Here is a 13,313-nt window from a genome sequence, read left to right as displayed (position 1 = left end):
AAAATAATGCTATTTTTAAGAAAAAAATATAAAAGTTAAGAGGGGGGAAAAAAGCCAATTTTGTTAAAAATATGGCTGTAAGGGCTGCTATAAATATTAAAGCTAGAATAAACTTTTTAGAAATCATATATCTTATCTCTTATTTTATAAGGAAATTGAGGCTCAAGGTCATGGAACCAGCACTAATGAAATTTTCTTATTCAAGTAATAAACTTTGCATACATCTTACAAAATTATTCTGTCAGCAAATTGAATTGTGGTCTTTTCCTAATTTGTAGAAAACAGTTCAGTTAATGGCCCTTTCTCAAAATTTATTTATAAATTTTGATGATTGCTATAAATATTAATGAAAAATTTAACAATAATTTATAATCTTAGTTTAATAATTTTTTTCTTATATGTGAACTTAGTATTATGATTTCATGTTGTCCATTTTCACTAGTATAAATTTTCTGAATTCCTATGATATAATGATATACCACTAAGATATTGACTGTCAAGTACTCTGCCTACTGAAGACTTATGAGAACCATTTCTTTATACTAAATCTCTGGGAGTTATCTACCAGCATCTTCACAAATTAAAAATGTTTTTCACCCAATTATATAAATAAATCATTACACAGTTGAAAGATGTAAGAATGCTTACCTCTTTTGGGAACATCATACATTCTTTGGATATAGTGATCTAAATTAGTACTTAAAAATGGTGTGTGTGTGTGTGTGTGTGTTTGTTTGTTTGTTTTTTGGTGGTGGTGGAGAGGGGTTATCCGGGATTAAACTCAGTGGCACTTAACCACTGAGCCACATCCCCAGCTCTGTTTTGTATTTTTATTTAGAGACAGGGTCTCACTAAGTAGATTAGCAACTTGCCATAGCTAAGGCTGGCTTTGAACTTTCGATCCTCCTACCTCAGCCTCCTAAGCCACTAGGATTACAGGCATGCACCACTGCACCAGGTTTAAATGTGTATTTTTAAAATTAATTTATTTCTGAAATTGACAATTGTATATTTACTGCAAAAACATGAAGTTTTGAAAAACATATATATATATAAAACATATATATATATATACACACACACATACACACACCCACACACTATAAAATGGTTAAGTCAAGCTACTTGACATAAGCAAACATCACATACTTAGCTTTTTTTGTGGTGAGAACACTTCAAATCTACTCTCTTCAAGATTTTTAAGAATACAATACATTGGCCACGCATGGTGGTACATGCCTGTAATCCCAGTAACCCAGGAGGCTAAGGCAGAAGGATGGCAAGTTCAAGGCCAAGGCCAGCCTCAGCAACTTAGCAAGGCCCTAGGTAACTAAGCTCAAAATAAAAAATAAATAGGGCTGGAGATGTGGTTCAGTAGTTAAATTCAATCCTGGATACCAAAAAAAAAAAAAAAAGAATGCAATACATTGCTATTAACTAAATCACCATGTTGTACAAAATAAGATTTCTTGAATTTATTACTTCTAACTGAAATTTATGTCCTTTGACAACACTACCCAACACCTCCTCACTCCTAGTAACCATTCTGCTTTCTGCCTGTATATCCAACTTGTTTTCAGTTCCACCTGTAAGTGAGGTCACAGAGTATTTGTCTTTCTGTACTTGGCTTAGTTCATTTAGCATAATGTCTTCCAGGTTCATCTGTGTTGCCACAAATGACAGGATTTCCTTCTTTTTAAAAAACTGAATAGCAAGCAGTCCATTATGTATGTGTGTGCATGTACATATATAAATATCTATATATATGTATACACACATACCACATTTTCTTTACCCACTCATCATTTGGAGGACACTTAGTTTGATGCCTTATGTTGTCTATTGTAAATAATGCTGCAGTGAATATGGGAGTAAAAGTTTCTTTGACATACTGATTTCATTTCCTTCTTAAATATACATCCAGTAATAAGATTGCTAGATCAGTTTCCATTTTTAATTTTTTGAGCACCCTCCATACTGTGTTGCCTAGTGTCTGTACTAATTTACATTCTCATCAACAATAAGCCAGGGTTCCTTTTCTCCAACACTTGTTAACATATGTCTTTTTCTGTTTTGTTTTGTTATACCCTGTCAGTGCTGGGGATCAAACCTAGGGCCTCATCCACACTAGGCAAGCACTCTACCGCTGAATCACATCTCTATCCCTCAACATTTATCTTTTTGATAATAACTGCTCTAACAGGTATAAGGCAATATTGTGATATTTAACTTGCATTTCTCTGATTAGTGATGTCAACACTTTTTTATATACCTATTGCCATGACTTCTTTTGAGAAATGTCTATTCTGGTACTTTGCCTATTTTTAATCAGTTGTTTGTTTTCTTGCTACTGAATTGCTTGAGTTCCTTATATATTTTGAATATTAACTCCTTATTAGACATATGGCTTAAAAATATTTTCTCCGGGGCTGGGGATGTGGCTCAAGTGGTAGTGCGCTCGCCTGGCATGCGTGCGGCCCGGGTTCGATCCTCAGCACCACATACAAAGATGTTGTATCTGCCAAAAATCTAAAAACTAAATATTAAAAAATTTTCTCTCTCTCTCTCTCTCTCTTTAAAAAAAAAATATATATATATATATATATTTTTTTTCCTCCCCTACATGTATATATTGTAATTGACACTAGTGTACTTGGATATCATTTTAGTTAAAATATGTTAAATACCCATACCTTACTAACTTAAATCTACTGTAAACCCAAATTTATGCGAATGTTATAAATTTACATACAGATCTTATATATTCATTTATATATTGTTAAAAATTATTATAAATCACTTGCACAAATTAACTCAAACTTAGTTAGCTACCAAAACATAAAAAAAAAAATACTTGGAAATCAATTTTGTATACTTTTTATGTACTTTGTTTTGTTTTTTAATGTCTACCCCAGAATTAAGAGAGTTGCATGTTCACAGAGACCATGAACATCTGAGAGACATATTTTTGAGTAATTGGGAAGAGCTGAGTCCTGCTGAATAGTGTTCTCAGCTTCCCTCTGTTGTCATTTAATATCTTTGAGGTCAGCTCCAATAACTGCCAGGAATCAGGCAATTAAGGTGAGCCTCAAATAGATGGAAAATCCTCCCACCCAGCTTTCCCACCCAGCTTCCCCCATCACTAGATTCTTGTTGTTATTGTCTCAGCTAAAGCATCTACAAGACGTAAGCACATTTTAAGATTGCTTTTAGTATAGCACCATATGTAAAATACACTTAGCTTTAATATACGGATCTGTATTTGTTTAGAAATCATAGTAATTTAAGCATTTTTCTTTAAAAAGTAGAACGAGTTTGATATGTATGGCCTATAGAAGAATTATTTTTTTTTTGTAAAATCTTAATAAAATAAGACTGGAAATTATAATCTCCTTTTTTAAATGGCAGATTATACATAAGCACAGCGATTGATAATTTACTATGTTATATGAGTAACAATAAGGACACTGGGGATTTTTGTCATTTTAGATCTCCCCACCCCAGAAATATCAGATACTGCTTTGTGGATAATGACTATGGCAGGTAGTGCATCTTTGGAAACTTTTAAATCATTTTATTAGCTTTATTTTCTTGACTTCTTCTGTTTCTTAATAAATTTCATGATGGAATGACACTGAAAACAACTTCCAGCATTCATCAATATAGATTTCCCCCCCTTGTGTTTCCATCTATTGGCAGATGCAGGAAGAACTAATATGGGCTGCAAAGTCTTGCACTATCCTTTATACTTAGAATGGTAATAAAAGCTTTGTATGTAAATCAGGTATTTAGATAGTAATAAAAGCTTTGTATGTAAATCAGTTATTTTAAAATTGAGTTATTTAAAACAGAAATGGGAGCTCAATATATAGCAATCTTATAGTAATTTATTTTCTTCTAAAGCAAAAAATGTAAGGCAAATAATCTAATATCATTTAAATTCATTTTTTATATAGTATAATATTGATGTCTGGAGAAAACAGCATACTGATTAAGGGAAGATCAGTAATTTGTATTTGTGGCTCTGTAAACACATCATTAAAAAGATAGTTTCTAATGATAGTGACCTAAAATATTCTAATGTCAAAATACTTCATCAGGACAGTGGATCTTTCAGAGTTCAAATAAATATTCTGTTACACTCTTTCCAGAGTGGAAAGCTCATTTGTTTCTTCATTTAAAAACAAAACAAAAAGAGTTGGATTTTCCCCAATACTTTTTATAATAGCATTAAATTAATAGGACTTAATATATTCTGGTACTTTTTAACAAGTTAGACCCTATGTTTGTACTTTTAAGTAATGTTGTGATGCAATAAAATGCTTAACTAGGGTTTGTTCTAGCCTTGGTTCTACCAGTTAATAAACTTTTGACCCTGGGGCAAGTAAAATATATCGTCTTCAGCTTTTTTCTTCTTTTGTGAGATGAGAAGGAAACTACCTCTCTAAGTTTTCAGGGTTTTTATATAAATCAGATTAAATAACTTGGAAAATTATTCTTGAAATTCAAAGCATTAAGATAATAAGAATACTAGTTTGTGTAGGAATAAGGTAACTTTTCAAAGTGGAGAATTTTTATTTATATTTGTGGTATCTTTTCCTAGGAACTTTTTCAGGCACTTAATTTTTATTGTCTGTTTTCCTATCCTTTACCCCCACTGGGATTCTGATTATCTTTCCTTCATAAATACTTTCTATATATCAGGCACTGTGGTAAGTATAGAAGATTCTGAATATCTACTTTTGAGGAACTCAAAATCTAATAGAAAAGCAATACGGCTTTCAAAAAATTATATCATAGTTCCATTATTGGCACAATGTCATCCAAAATTCCTCAAATCATGGTTTAGAAAAAACTGTAGTCATTCTCAATTATCCACAGCAATATGACCAAATAGGACTTTGTGCAGTATGGGAATGCAGTAGCTAGTAACCACATGTGACTATTGAACTCTTGAAATAAATAGCTGGGCTCTTCTATTTCAGTCCCAGGAACTGACAAACTGCTAACCAACCATTGCCCACTTGCACTAAACCATGTGAAGCTACCATTTTCCCAAACAGGTTAATCAGCCCCTGATTTAAAATTGAAAATGTATAAGCTTTTTAGTAATTCTAGCTTTCATATAGTCAGAACTTATGTTTTTCTTCCCTACCCCCCCCCCTTTTTTTTTTCTTTCTGATAACATTGCAGTTTGGACCAGAAAATCCCTTTAGAACACAGCAAATGGCTGCTCCTAGAAATATGCTTTCTGGCTATGCTGAACCAGCTCATATCAATGATTTCATGTTTGAACAGCAAAGAAGAACTTTTGCCACGTATGGTAAGGTTATACGACTTAAACAGTTTTAAATTTGGCCTTATTGGAAGTATGAGTTGTGTGTCCAGTAATCTATTATAGCTTCTGGCTTTTAAAGTGTATTAATCTAGAGTCTTTCAGATGGACTTCTGATCTGTATCTATAAATATTTTACATAAATTAAAAGGTGAGCTAATATTTTTAGCTGTCATTTTTAAATCCAGTATGATTTCTGTATACTGGATATATTCTGGGATCTTAAAAACAGAATGCTTTTTGTTGTTGTTCTTGGTAATGAACCCTTGCTATTGAATGTCCACTATATGCAGATTGCAGTTAAAGTTGATAAATGAAGAGATAGTGTTAAGAGGTTACTTTTTTTTTTTTAATCATATACCCTAGTTAACTTTACTCTCTTCTCAAATCTTATCTCTGAAATGTTTTCTCTTGATCACTAAGGGATGTCAGAAAATAGGATAGTCATAAATTAATTGTGTAAGATAACATGCATGGAAACATTATGAAAGGGATTATTATATATTAGATCATGTTTCATCATGGCAAGGTTTTAATTGACTTACAGTGGCCAAAAGTCGTCCTTAAGATTGAATACCACTAAATCAACAAAAGATTTCAGTGACACTCCCAATTGCTGGAACATCATTGCATTATACCCATTACTTATGTAAGGGTAAATCTAAAGTAACGTGCCACACATAAAAATCAACTCTGTTGAATCACGATTTATTGTATTTTAATACTAAAACAGAGTTTTAAAGAATAGCTTAAGTAATAATTTAGATAGCTTAAGTGTCTTCAGAACAAAACAAGGGGTGGGATCTTACCTCAATTTATACCGATACCTACTTTTCTTTTTAAGTTACCTTATAGCAAGAATAAGCATTTAAAACTACTCAATTGGCTTTAGACTTGGGTTAGAAATGGGCTTATTTAAAAAAAAAAAAAAAAAGCCCAGTGATTTTTTTTTTTTTTTTTCCCCTCTCCTGCTAGAAGGTAGTCGGCTGGGACAGAGGTTGAACTAGTGAGTTCGATGTAAAAAATAAATGTGAGACTATAGTATATTAGTCAGAGGGAATGGCCAGTGGCAAAACTAAGAATATCATGGTCTGTCTCTCTTATGATAGATCTTAGAACTGAGAGCAATTTGTTTGAACTTAATAAGTTAACCAACCTCAGGTTTAGCACGGTCTCTTTTTTTCCTTACACTCAAGCACTGATCAAGTATAGCTTCTGTTAGTGTAAGTCTTACAGTTTTCCCATAGAAAGTTCTTACCTGACAAGATAGTGATTTCTAGGCCAGCTTCCTATGTACTTGTTTGTTTTATCACTCTTACACCTTGGGGTTTCTGATACAGTCCCTCATTTACAAAATACAATGGAGCACACCTTCCTTATATCTTGTACTACTGTTATCTATAAGACATATTAAGGAGATGGCACATAAATTCAGTTTTACCTAAGTCTCATATTTGTAACTCTGGGATATCACTGCTTGGATGCAGAATAAAAATTGATCTTATTTTTCTTCCTATTTTAAATGATGTAACATTGTTATAATATCAGTAAATAACTTCTGGAAGATGTATATTCTACAATACATTTAGTTTATCATAGAACCAGCCTGTAGAGTCCTTATCATTGAAGATAGTCTCATTTCCTGTTATCACCTCATTTATTTGCAGTGTAGTTGGTTTTTAGCTCCTATTTATTGTGTTTCTCCTGCCACCTCAATCCTTCAGTGGATATGTGAATTTTCTTGTGTGTGTGTGTGTCCTATTTTCTTCCCTTTTCTCCTGAGTTCTGGACTGTTCCTTTGTTGGTCTTGTTTGGGGCTTCTCAGTGAAGTTTTTTTTTTTTCCTGTTGTTCAGAGTTCACTCAAAATGTTCACTACATTAGTCTATGGAAGTGGAAAATAGAATTTTAAATAAATAGTGTAGTCTCACCATAGTCGTTTTTAACATTCAGTTTTATCTTCAACATTATAAACTCTTTTTTAATACTTCAAAATAATTTTTTTAAATTGTCCACTACTGTAGTTTAAGAATCTCTGGTATCATTAGATTTCAAGTTGGTCCCAGTTTTCATTATTAAAAAGGTACTGTATATATTATATTGCAGTAAAATGCCCTTTTTTTGTGATGGGAGTGGTTACAGGGGATTGAACTCAGGGCCTCTTGACCACTCAGCCACATCCCCAGTACTATTTTGTATTTTATTTAGAGACAGGGTCTCACTGAGTTGCTTTAGTGCCTTACTGTTGCTAAGGCTGGCTTTGATGAGATCCTCTTGCCTCAGCCTCCCAAGCCACTAGGATTACAGGCATGTGCCACCACACCCGACTAGTAAAATGCCTTTTTATGTGACAGTGTATATTATTGAGCATAAAACTTTGCAGGCTTTTTTCACTGTTTTTTTAAAATAAATTCCTAAAAGTAGGGCAAATAGTTCTCTCAATTCTACCACCACCAAGAATGAAAGTTCTGTTTCTCCTTATCTAAGATCCATATATGTGATTGTTTTTCCTGTGTTTGATAATCAAAATACTGTTTCTTTATTTTGACTTGATTTTTCTGGACAATTGATTTTAAAGGATTTTTTGTTTATTCACAACCATTTCTTTGCAAATTGTTTATAGTGTCTATACTGTTTATAGTGTAAATATCTGTCAGAATATTAGTATTGATAGTTTTAAGGATATAGTAATAAAATTAGTATTATTATAGCCATTTCAGATGCTACTTCCTAAAGAAAGTAGACATGAACTCCATTAAAAAAGTAAAATAGAAAATAGGCTTCCAAAAGATAGACAAGAATCTTTAAGAATTATAGTGCAGATACATTCATTTATTTGAGACGTAGAGTAATAGAAAACCATTTGGACTGAAATTCCATAGTATTAGTTAGAGCTTGTTCTATCACTGGCTGATTTGTAGTAGTGTATATGGATAAATATTTAATGTCTCTTACTTGTAACCTGAGACTAATTTTATTCACTAATCACCTGGAGTAGGAGGGAATGGGGCAGGGGATACAAGTGGCAATAAAAGATCTTTACCACAGAGAAAAACGGGAGGAAAGCATAAGTTCCTTTAATTGAAACAAGACTGTGTATGGCCAGAAGAGTTGGGGATTGGTGCTTACATAGAGATAATGAGGACCAGGGACACCCTTCTCTCTCAACCTCCACCTCTCCAAACACATCACACAATGCCATTTATATAGACATAAATCTCCTTCCATGGTAGAATTTACATTCTAAATAAGGTTTTATGGCTGAGATGGGAATTTTTAATTCAGGGTATGTTGGTCTGAATTTTATATGAGCCTTAAAAAGTCTCATTTTCTAAAAAATCACACATAGAACACTGTTTGGTACAAAAAGGTAAAAGCTAAAATAACTCATGGGATTTGAACCTGTGATTTCAGAGATTCAACTCCAAAGCTGCTTTTCTGCCATCAAGCTCTCTTCTCTGGCTAAGAACATATTTTAATGCTGAAAAAAACTATATCCAAATGAACTAATAGCCAGGTGGTTGGTTCTATTTTAGCATATCACGAGGGTGAGTTAAGCACCTACATCCTTAGCTTGTTTTAAAAGTATGTTTCATGACAAATCTTTTTCCATTCTCCAAATTAGTTCCCTTTAATCTTTAGCTGCAAAATAAAAATGTTAGATATGTCCATTAGGGTATGGCCCTTTAAAAAAATGAGTTAGTACTTTTTATGCACTTTGTGATTGTTCGCATGGGTTGTAGGCCATAGACTAATGAATGATCAGCTCTCTTTTGTGAATATACCAGATTTTTGTGAAACAGATTAAACTAAATGTTTATTATCCTAGCACACCCACTGGAGGAAAGAAAAAAAAATGATTTGAGTTAATTTAGGAAGGCTTTGTTTCCCTTCATTCTCCTAGACCACGGGAGACCACTTTCAAATGTAGGTACACACTCGAACTAGTTGAAGGAATATATCTATACACCAGCTATCCTTATTATCTTCTCTTACCAAAGAAATATGAATAATGATTTTTGAAGGAGAAATAGATTAAGATTAGAGGAAAGACAGTCTTTACTGAGAATAGCATTTTCAAAATAATAGCTAGACATTATGTGATTAACTTCTACCCTATTTCTTTTTTAATTTAATAGTTTATATATTATAAGCTATAATATCCATTACCAAAAAAAAAAAAAGGAAATAGTTTCTAAACTTCCAAACATATAATGCACATGTATTTTTAAGCTTTTCAAATGTTTGAAACTAAAGTTGATTTCATAGCCAGAAAGGCTTTTAGTATATAATAGCTATATGTTAAATTCATCCTCTAAGATACATTTTATTCTGAAGTCATTCAGGGTCCAGCCTAGAATATGGATTAATTGTGGTAAAGAGAAATGGAGCTCAGAAAAGAAGACTTGGTCCATAGTTAAAGAGACCATTTTTAATATCTGGGAAAGAAAATGTGAAATGCGTATATTTGAATAGTTGTAATAAAATGAATTATAAGTGGCAAAATGGAGTCAGTAGTTTGCACTTTTTTCCTTTCAGGTTATGCATTGGACCCTTCATTGGATAATCATCAAGTGTCTACTAAATACATTGGTTCTGTAGAAGAAGCTGAAAAAAATCAAGGTAATTTATTTAAAATAGTTAGTATCATGTGTGTGTGTGTATGTGCATATACACATTTATAATTAGTGCCTTACAGTAATTAGATAGTAGGAAAGAACCCATATTTAGCTCTTGATTTTTTTAAGTTGAAATAATAGAGTGATAGGGTTTAGAGCAATACAGTTTAGAACTATTATGGTTTAGAGCTTGCTTTTACTACTTACTAGCTGTGTAACCTTGTAAGGAAGATGGTGGTTATGTATCATTTGGGGTTATTTTGAGTACTTGGTACATGCCAACCCTATAGATATCATTCAATAAATTATAATTAATGTATAGATAATTTTGGCTGTTGGCATTTCCACAGTAAGTCAAGCTAAATTTTAAAAGAAGTAAAGTTTCATTTTGTGAGTCTGTGAGGATTGTCTTTGAAGGATTTTTTTAATGGCTTGAGTCTGAATATATGTTTTAAATATGCTTGTGTTCATATTCATCTTTTATAACAAGGCCAGGCATCATGCTTGCTAAATGCTAACTTGTCACAAAGCTCATCAGACCACTGAATCTCATCTATAAAATGCCATTTAAAAAAAAAAAGTTCAAGTTACACAGGGACACTTCTACTTAAATAAAACTAGACCCTGTATGATCAAACTGCCTTCTGTGCTTGATGATTGTTAAAATAGACTTTCCCATGCTTTTGTTGTAACACAGCCTAAAGGAAATTAATTTGAATTAATATGAACTATTTTTCCCTGTTCTTATATATATGGAGCTAGATTCTTAGTTAACCTGTCACTATGACTCCTGTAAAACTTTCTTTTTGCAATCTAATAGTATGCCATCTCCTACTGATCAATTAAAAAATCTCAGAAACATCTTTCTTCCTCCATTTCTTTTTACTAAAGTTGATATTAGAGATCAGTTTTAGAAGGAGATCATATGAAAGAAATACCAAAATTTTGAGAAAACTTGTTTAATTTATATTGTTCTATTACAAGCATAGTAAAAATACGTTACTAAGTACTTAATGTGGTTTTAATTCAGCCCTGTTTTGTTTTTGTTTTGGGTTTTTTGTTTTGTTTTAATCATTACTTAATTGCAAGATGATGGAATTAATTATAAATTTAAATTGTAAGTTGGTAATCTCCCAAAGAAACTTGAACTTTTCTTTTTTAGGAAAGATAAACTGTAATTTCAGTAGATAGCAATAGAGGAAGATTTTGTCACGTAGACTAGTTTTCATTTACTCAGTCAACTGTATAGCTGTCTCAACTGGGACAGATACATTTACATAACTGGCTGTGCTTGAGGCTTCTTTGGGAGCAGCTTGAAATCTGCAATGCACTTGGCAATCGTCTCATTTTCCTGCTGTGCAGAAATACTCTGTACCACGTGTTTCTCCACCCAGTTTATCTTGTACTCCTGTTCCTTTCAATGCATAATATTCTGCAGAGATATGATAATCCAGGCAGTTCTTTACCTCCTTGTATACTTTATGTCGCCCTTCCTGGTAAGAAACCTCAAGGCCATAGCAATGTTATTCCTTTGGACATCAAAAAGATAATGGCACTTCTGAACCAGCACCTGCTGTGACTTCTATAACTCAGTTGCATGTTGGATTTGTTGGATGGAAGCCTGTTTCACCTCTTCTAGTTGGGCAATTTTATGCTCATTTAGATTTTCAGTAAATTCTCCATAGAGGCACCATATTTTTTAATCACATGGACAATAATGCTACTATTGATATGGTAGAAAAGGTCTCTGGAGTAATCACATAAATTTCTTTGGATAGAAAATACAGTTTCATGCATGTAGGGTCCTGTTACACAAGTTTTAGGATAAAGAAACTGGAAGAATTCCTCAGGGATCAGCCCCAAGAAGAACTTTTCCTCCATATTCAGAAATAGGTGGTAGAGGGGCAAGATGTGGCTGCCCTGTGTGAAAGGTACTTTTTTCCTGGTCCTAGGAAGGCTGCATTCTGAGACAGAGGTCATTGTTGCGACGGCAGAAAGTATCACCTGACAGAGTGTGGTCAGCAATGTCTAGGCAGCAGCCTTAATGTCCCTCTGATCCCAACCCTCAGCCCTGTTTTTAAGCAATAAATTACAATTCTTGCTTTCAAAAGTAGCTTTATTATTATTTAGCAACATCAAGTTGTTGAGTTTCTTTCAGAATTAGTAAAAGTCTATAGATACAGGTTTTTCATTCATTAAAAAGGCTGTGTACCATTGTAGGATTGGATATCTTTTTTTTTCTTTTAATATAGCAAAGTTTGTAAAACACTACAGGGTTAGAAGATTCTCTCCTCAGAAGGTTTCATGTAACTTGAGCTAGTTAATATATGTTGCAGATTCATTTACCTTTTAATTTTGTTTTTGGTCTCTTGAACAATCACCTTTCTTTAACTATATAAAATCATATGTATGATGATGTTTTTGAAGAAAATGTATATATTTATAATTTCTTTTTGTTGTTGTTAACATAGGTTTAACTGTATTTGAAACTGGTCAAAAGAAAACAGAAAAGAGGAAAAAGTTCAAAGAAAACGATGCATCTAATATTGATGGTTTCTTGGGACCGTGGGCAAAATATGTGGACGAAAAAGATGTAGCCAAACCTTCAGAAGTAAGCTTTGATGTTTTTCATTTCCAGTTCAAGTGTATGCTATGTCTTTACAAATCATATCTCTATTAATAAACTTGAGATTCTCTTAGAGAACCAAGTGACTCCTCAGAATTTCTCTGCCTTTGTTAAGAAAATACAATAATTTTTTTTGTACTATTTTTGTTTACTTTTTTTTCTGCTTTACTTTCTTTGGTACTTTCTTATAAAAATAGAATATTGAACAATTTTTTTAAAAAAAATTGCCTTAATAAAGCTTTTAAACTGCCATGATAGCTGTTTTTCTGGTACCAGACATTCAGATAGTAACTACAAAATCAGGGTTTTTTTTTCATATTGGAATTGATAGTGGGTTTTACTTATTCATTTATTCAAAAATCTTAAATTTTATCTGTATTATTTTTTTAAATTTTTACTATGAAGTTAGTAAAGTGAAAATACAGAACTCCACCCTTCCTTTCCCCACCTGCATAATCCCATTTGTCTCTATGAGCCAGGCACCAGTCTAGGTCCTGAGATACAGTTGTGGGCAAGATCAGGAAAATTCTGGCCTCGTGAAACTTATATTCTAGATGTTTTTTACATCTGCATTAGCTTAATAATGTACATGTTCTGCTATTTCTTTATTTATTTTAGATTGTTATTATAGATACAGATTTACTGCTCTCCCACTTCCCTCCCCAGCTCATGCCAAAATGGTCATAAATCTATAGTAATTGCTTATACCCTCATGACTATGTAAAAGCTATTTAT

General features: G+C 32.7%; 1 protein-coding gene and 1 pseudogene across 1 annotated transcript in view; one reads left to right on the top strand and one right to left on the bottom strand.

Annotated features, from left to right (window-relative positions):
* The window catches only part of Cdc40 (cell division cycle 40), a 47,348-nt gene that overhangs the window by 15,373 nt on the left and 18,662 nt on the right, over positions 1 to 13,313 (top strand). The window contains exons 4-6 of the mRNA XM_046430017.2: positions 5,194 to 5,323; positions 9,873 to 9,956; positions 12,424 to 12,563. Coding sequence (XP_046285973.1) covers positions 5,194 to 5,323; positions 9,873 to 9,956; positions 12,424 to 12,563 — 354 coding nt within the window. The remainder of the gene's footprint in view (positions 1 to 5,193; positions 5,324 to 9,872; positions 9,957 to 12,423; positions 12,564 to 13,313) is intronic.
* LOC124083043 (ATP synthase F(0) complex subunit B1, mitochondrial-like) lies at positions 10,389 to 12,148 on the bottom strand (annotated as a pseudogene).

This window comes from Marmota monax, unplaced genomic scaffold, assembly GCF_021218885.2.
Source record: "Marmota monax isolate L192 unplaced genomic scaffold, Marmota_monax_Labrador192_F-V1.1 WCK01_AAM20220418_F8-fsc00013, whole genome shotgun sequence".
In the NCBI taxonomy this organism is placed as follows: domain Eukaryota; kingdom Metazoa; phylum Chordata; class Mammalia; order Rodentia; family Sciuridae; genus Marmota; species Marmota monax.
This window is presented reverse-complemented; position numbering and strand designations above follow the sequence as displayed.